This window comes from Zingiber officinale, chromosome 6B (assembly GCF_018446385.1).
Source record: "Zingiber officinale cultivar Zhangliang chromosome 6B, Zo_v1.1, whole genome shotgun sequence".
In the NCBI taxonomy this organism is placed as follows: domain Eukaryota; kingdom Viridiplantae; phylum Streptophyta; class Magnoliopsida; order Zingiberales; family Zingiberaceae; genus Zingiber; species Zingiber officinale.
The window spans coordinates 54,214,893-54,222,137 of record NC_055996.1 but is presented as its reverse complement, the minus strand read 5'-3'; the positions used below and the strand labels follow the sequence as shown (position 1 = coordinate 54,222,137).

Here is a 7,245-nt window from a genome sequence, read left to right as displayed (position 1 = left end):
GAAGAGATCCAGTGAGGACACATTTTCGATTGAGCAAACAATAGGCGTCGACCCAACTTAAGTCTATTTGGAAAACTTAAACTGAGACCTTGACTAGATTCTGGTCTCGGGGAGACAGTATCTAATTAATACTACTACTTATTATGCTAACTTTATTTTGTAGGATAAAGATATTATAATTGCCTGAACTAACTCTTTTTCTAGGAAAGAGAAGGTTGAAAAAGGGTTGTCTCGGCACCTAGAGGCGATCCAAGCGCCCGAACCAACTCTTGGTGCCTGGAGTTGGTCTGGGGGCTCGGGCTAGCTTCATCGGGCATGTGCCTAGCCAGGCACCTGGGCGGTCTGGGCACCCGGAGTTGGTCCAGGCACCCAAACTAGAAAATTCATACAGAAGCTGAGTTGTTGCGCGTCGACTGGCCGAGCCCACGCCAACTGTCTAGGCTCCCAGAGGAGGTTCGGGTACCCGGAGGTGGATAAACTTCGCGGATGAAGTTTCGACAAGAGCTCGCCACATCAGCACAGTCCAAGCGCCCGAGAGGGGATCCAGGTGCTCAGATAGGGCTTTAAAATTAGCCTTTGACCATCAACTTCAGAACAACATTTACTACGACTTTCATATTCGCGCGTTGCTCTAAAAAGGCTCTAATGATACCGAAAAATTGCTTCAAAGTTTGAAGAATGAAGACTTTTTCATATTTCCTTTCTGTTTGTCGATAACGTTTACATTTCAGCTATTGTACTTAACTTTGTAAATCTATTTCGAATTGATAGACGAAAGCACTCTCACGTATGAGCCTTGGAGTATGAGTCAACAAAGACTTCGAACCAAGTAAAACTACTTGTGTTAGCGTGTGCTCTTGTTCTCTCTCTTTTCCGTTGTAAGACTTGTTTTAAATAGTAATTTTTTATTAACGCTATTCACACCCCCTAGCATATTTACGGTTCTATACAAAAGTCCAACGGAAAGTTGACAAAGTCTAAGTGGGTTAAAAGGTTGATCGGACACTTGGTGGGAAGTCTCAACAGGTTACGGTTGATCGGAGATTGGGCAAGGGAACCCTAGATTTGGGTTAAGTAAGTTAGGGTTAGGCAATCGATCAAGTAATCGATTGAGTGCTATGTCAATCGATTAGTGGATCAATTGACTGCACTTCTATGTGATGCATATGTATTCTCAATCGATCCACTGATTGATTGAGAGGTGCGCTAATCGATCAGTGGATTGATTGAGCATACTTCTCTGTGACTCACAGAAAGTGGCCCAATCGATCAGGTGATCGATTGAGTGCATTTTCTTTGTGACAATCAGTGGTTTCCCAATCGATCAGGTGATCGATTAGGAGGTGAAAATTACGTCAAATAGAGAGTGGTTGGATCGATTGACTAACCGATTCAAGCCCCAGAATCGATTGGGAGAAGACTGTTGCGAGGTTTGACTGCTGGATTTGCTCAGATCTAATGTGGCAATTGATTGGGGGTAAGGTTAATCGATTGGGAGCTCTTGATTGCGAGATATAAAGGCTTTGGCGAGATTCAAACAACAACACTTCTTCTCCGCTTCTTCTCCACTCTTCACTGCTTATTCTTGGAAGATTCAAGGCAAAATGCTGTTGCATTTATGAGTCTACAGGAGGCATCTACAAACTATAAGAGATTAAGCAAGGTGTTCATTGTACTGTTCATTCATTTCCTTGTTGTATTTTCTTATTGAGAGCTTGTACGAGGGTTCTCCACCTCCAGAGTATTTCCGAGAAAGAGTATTTTTATAGTAGAGAGTGTACTCTATGTGGATCCTTGAATTAGTCACCTCGTTGAGGTGGATTCCAAGTAAATCCGGATGTTAGCATTGCTTCGAATGTTTTTCGCTGTACCTCATCATTGAAGAAGTGATTGGAGCTAATCACCTCTCCTCTAGCTCGCCGAAGTATTCTAACAATTACATCTGATCATCCGATTCTACAACAAGTACAATATGATAGTTTATTATAAAATACAAGCACATAATTCAAACTTTACTATATTTTCTATTTTGAAATAATCATGCTAATCTAAAGTTAAGCTAGATATACACAAAGTCAAAACTAGCTATTAATACAAATTTAACATGCTTTTAAAAAATAGACAGTAATAAGAATTTGGATATCTATTATCACCATAGAATATATCTTTATTTATATTATTTCTGAAATATATAATATAATTAATTGATCAGTCGTTTACTAAATTAGCCTAGCTTAACCAACAAAGTTGATACAAAAGCTAAGTCAACTTAATACTTAAGTTCAACCTAAGAGAAGTAGAGATATAAATTATATTCGAGACAAGCTTAGCCATGTTCAGATTTATTTATTCAGTTATTAAGTTTATTCAAACTTGTTTATTAAGAATTTTATTTCAAGGTCGAGCTTTAAATCAAGCTCGACTAATAATGTTGTTGAGTTTATAAATTAAGTTAAATATTTATTTAATGCATAAAGTAATTTTTTTTCCAATGTAAGATTCTAAAAATTTATAAATTACTATATTTTGTAGTATTTAAATAAAAAATTAAGAAACAAATTTATAATTAAATTTTATATAAACTAATAATTATGTTTGAATTATAAATTTATCAGTATTTAAGCTTGTTATATATATATATATATATATATATATATATATATATATATATATATATATATATATATATATATATATATATATTTTGAAAGAATATAAATGAATTTTATCCAACTAAATGCTAAATTTATTTAAGAACATTCATTTATAACCCTAAAAGCAGGTTTGATTTGGTAATACTCAAATCATCCAACATATGTCAAAGTTAATTCAAGCTTAATCTAATAGTAAAAAAAGATGTTCATCCCCGTACTCCTGTCAACCTGTCTTAGGGTCAACATGAAAGTTAATTCAAGCTTAACCTAAGAGGGAAACAAGTGCTTCAACCAAGCTTCACAAAAGCCTATTTTTGACCGAGTTGGATTTGGACATAAGTTGGACATAAGTCTAACTATGCCAAATCAAGAATGAAATTAAGGTTTGACTCATCTAAATCGACCCAAACAATTAACATACAAATTCTATGATTGATTGGGAATCAGAAAAAGATATTTTAACATATCACAGTTTGGTACTCAAAAAACAAATAAAATTAGATTAAGAAGGCATGTTGTGCCAACAACGTGTTGCTCTGTCTGAATCGACCAAAGTTTTTCCGTTTCCTTCGTTTTTTTTTCTTCTTTTAAAAAAATATTAAAATTTTATTTATTTATTTATTTGAACGAATGGGATGTATTTTCTAGAATAGAAACGTGCCAGCGAAATGCTACGCGCAGGCACGTCTCATGCACGCATTTCCCACTTCATAATCCGTTAATACCCGCGGTTTTCCCGCGAAACATAACCACCTCTCAACGGCCCCTTCTCTTCCCTTCCCCCTCTCAATCCTCCTCCTCCTCCTATCCACCACATCGTCGTCGCCGGCCTGGAGCTTTGCGCCATCCATCCGCCACCCGCTTTCGGATCTCATCGGTTAGTCTCTCCCTTTAATGTCAATTCCCCGCCATTTGAAATTAACCGAGGCAACGGTGAACTGGGGCAGAGTTGATGCAGGGGAGAGGACGTTGACAGCGTTTCGTGGGCATTCTGCGCTCCGGCGAGACTTCTCCGATCATGTTGTGCTGCGGAGGAACCGACGAGGATATCTACGGCCCTCCGGCCAGCCAGCATTCCGCCCCACCCAACCGCAATGTTCCAGGTAATCTGAATTCCTCTTCTCCGGATTCATGGTCGAATTTAACAGCTGGATTTGGTTTGCTTCTGTTGTGGGCGATGAAAATGAAGGTCGAGACAGAGACCCCAGAGGGGGGCCAGGTGGAGCCAGAGGTGGAGGAGCCCCGCCGAAGGTCCTGCCAATCGAGATTCCGGCAATACCATTCTCTGAGCTCAGCAATATGACCAACAATTTCAGCGACAAGGCATTGGTCGGAGAAGGATCCTATGGCAGGGTCTTCCGGGCCACCCTCAAAACAGGGGAAGAAGCTGCCATTAAAAAGCTGGATCCAAGTGCATCCAATGAACCAGATACTGAATTTGCCGCGCAGGTGATCACTTTTTTTAATCTTGAAATTCTTTTAGCATTTGCTTTGAATTTATGATATTAATCGAAAAACTAATCATCGAGAGCCATGAAGCACACATTCTGTTTGCATTCGAGTTGATTGCTTCCTGTGCCCCTTTATGCAGTTATCAATGGTCTCGAGGCTCAAGAATGAGTTCTTTGTAGAGCTGTTGGGGTACTGTCTGGATGCGAATAATCGAATACTAGTTTATCAATTCGCGACCAAAGGCTCTTTGCATGATGTTTTACATGGTACTCAAATGCTTACATTTCGATGTATTGTCGAAGATGAGACTGGTATAATTCACTCATTGTGTTGGCACAGGGAAGAAAGGTGTGCAAGGGGCTGAACCAGGGCCTGTTCTTAACTGGAGCGAAAGGGTTAAGATTGCTTATGGTGCGGCAAGAGGACTCGAATATCTTCATGAGAAAGTTCAGCCTCCGATCGTCCATAGGGATGTCAGATCGAGCAACGTTCTATTGTTCGATGATTTTGCTGCCAAGATTGCTGATTTCAATCTGACCAACCAGTCTCCCGATACCGCAGCTCGTTTACATTCGACTCGTGTTTTGGGAACTTTTGGATATCATGCTCCAGAGTAAGCTCATTGATCCAATCTACATTGCTCTCTTATTCTCGAGTTAGATGTAGTCGTGATTGAATATTTTTCGAATAGCCTAACCCTTTGAGAGCAATTAAATGTTGAAAATTTTAGAGGTCTATTGAATCGCATGATTTCAAATGCTAAGCAAGAGTCTATTGTACCAAGCTTCTACTAATACGGAGTTCCCAAAAAAGGTCTATTGTATGCAGTCTTACCTTGGATCGTCTTTTAACCATCTAATATTGAATGATGTCTTCTTTTTTCCTTTTGATTTGGGTGTCTTTGGTGGGACGACTAGTCCTCTTCTCTTTTTCTTATTTGTTTGATACAAAAGTAAGTTCATGTTAAACATGGTTGAAAGAACTCGAATGATGTTAATGATGATATATCGTGCCATTATTTCCATCTCAAATGATCTTCCTAATTCTTTTACAGATATGCCATGACAGGCCAACTGACCCAGAAGAGCGATGTTTACAGTTTCGGAGTTATTCTTTTAGAGCTACTAACCGGCAGAAAGCCGGTAGATCACACAATGCCTAAAGGACAACAAAGTCTTGTCACTTGGGTGATTCTCCATCACTTAATCCAACAATTCCATCAACAATAAACTCATTGTTGGTAGTTTTCTTCTCTGATGTGCAAATTATGATACAGGCAACTCCAAGGCTAAGTGAAGACAAAGTTAAACAATGTGTGGATCCAAAACTAAATGACGATTATCCACCAAAAGCCGTCGCCAAGGTAATGCCAATCATGCAGTTTTTCTTTGCTCAGCAAAAGCAAGTGGTTTTTAACAAGCAAAGTCTTGTGTTTTCTTTGTGATACTCAGCTTGCAGCAGTTGCAGCGCTTTGTGTGCAATATGAATCTGATTTCCGACCAAATATGACCATTGTTGTCAAGGCCATTCAGCCTCTTCTTAACGCGAAACCAGGGCAAGAACACCATAACTGATGTTGAAGCATCTTTGATTACACTCCTATCGTCGTCTTGTTTCTTCGCTTCATCTTGTCTGTTGGTTAAATTTGAGAATGGAATTAGTAAAATTCAGCAATTTAAATGTAGTTGGTGTAACATACTGAAATGAAGTAGAAAAAGATGGGTGGAACTGAAAATAAAAGTCTTTCAGAAAGGATTGAACATATATATCGTTCTAGCTTGTACCGAAATGACATTGGTTGCAAAGTATAATGTGAAAAACAAGTTGGTGTTTGTTGAAATATCCAATGTGGTTTGCCAAGATGTAAATGATAATCTATCTTTAAGATTGCGACTACATTAAGTTTCGATATGAGATGAAAATTAGAGGTTAATTTATTTTATCATCACTTGAGGGAGGAGATACTAATGGAGACAAGATAAGAGTATGATGATATCTGCTTGAAGAAAAGATAGATATTAGGAAAAACCATGAATAACTGATTTGCTTAAGTAATGAATTTCTCAGCATTACCATAAGATCAGCAACCAATTTCTTTGGAATTCAGAGTTAGCAGGTCCAGATTCAATGATCTTCAACTTTTCAAGAAATCAAGACCCAAATTTGTATCAATATGGATTAAAAACAACAGACTGGTATTAGGATGCCTTGAATGATGAAATTTTGAAGTTTCCATCTATTCCAAAATCTACAATTGGAACACAAACATAGCAGATGCAACAGTTTTTCTAGAGTTTCAACACAAGATTCAAAAATCCAAATTATAAAAACACCTTTTTTAAAAAAAAATCAATTTAGATAAATAAATTTTGATTGACCATTAGTAAGGCATCAACACTATCTACTATTTTAGAAATTGGTGGTGTCTGAAAAAGCTATTTTGTAGTAATAAACCTATTTTGCAATGTGTCTTTAGGACTTGCATTAATCCTAAGAGGACATACCTTAGAATTCTTTGATATGATCATGATCCGCTCAAAGGAAAGTCCAATTGAAAATCTTTCACAATTGACTTCTATTATGCATAGATTTCTTAAAGTGATTGTCAGCTTCTCTTTTACTAGGAATAGACCTGACCACAATTCAGAACCAATAGTTTAGAACCACCAATTAGGACACGCTTGAGAGCCCCGGGGGGGGAGGGGGCGTGAATATCTTATTTCGCTTCTTCTATGATGATTTGTAGTGGATACTCGAAGTAAAGACTCCATAATACTAACACCTTCAATTTACTTGGTCTCCACCTCCTTGAGGTGACTAATTCAAGGATTCACACGGTGCACACTACTCCACTATAAATACACTCTTTCTAAGAAATAATCTACAGATAAAGAAACCTTGTACAAGCTCACAACAAGAAATACAAGCTAGGTTACACAAAAAATTGAAAATGATTTCAACTATAAACCTTGTTTTGCTTGTTCTTTTCTTGCTTTGATTTAGCCTCTTGTAAACTTAGAAATGTAGCAACACTTCACTCTAAATTGTCCAAGAACCGGTAGTTCAAACACACTGCGAAACCCCTTTTCTAGGATTTCTCTCCAGCTGGAAAATGCCTCCTAATCGATTTGCTATGTCA

General features: G+C 37.9%; 1 protein-coding gene across 1 annotated transcript; it reads left to right on the top strand.

Annotated features, from left to right (window-relative positions):
• Positions 1-3,460: 3,460 nt before the first annotated feature.
• Positions 3,461-5,886, top strand: LOC121990184 (probable protein kinase At2g41970). The gene is made up of 8 exons (XM_042544383.1): positions 3,461-3,531; positions 3,602-3,757; positions 3,844-4,103; positions 4,246-4,372; positions 4,446-4,719; positions 5,161-5,293; positions 5,383-5,469; positions 5,558-5,886. Exons 2-8 carry the CDS (start codon positions 3,673-3,675, stop codon positions 5,678-5,680), a joined length of 1,089 nt encoding a protein of 362 aa, XP_042400317.1. The 5' UTR covers positions 3,461-3,531; positions 3,602-3,672; the 3' UTR covers positions 5,681-5,886.
• Positions 5,887-7,245: the final 1,359 nt, after the last annotated feature.

Excerpts from the sequence above, each read along its gene's own strand:
- LOC121990184 (XM_042544383.1), top strand. The coding sequence starts at position 3,673 with ATGTTGTGCTGCGGAGGAACCGACGAGGATATCTACGGCCCTCCGGCC. Across the intron at positions 3,758-3,843 it reads ACCCAACCGCAATGTTCCAG|GTCGAGACAGAGACCCCAGA; the intron begins GTAATCTGAATT and ends ATGAAAATGAAG. Across the intron at positions 4,720-5,160 it reads TTTGGATATCATGCTCCAGA|ATATGCCATGACAGGCCAAC; the intron begins GTAAGCTCATTG and ends ATTCTTTTACAG.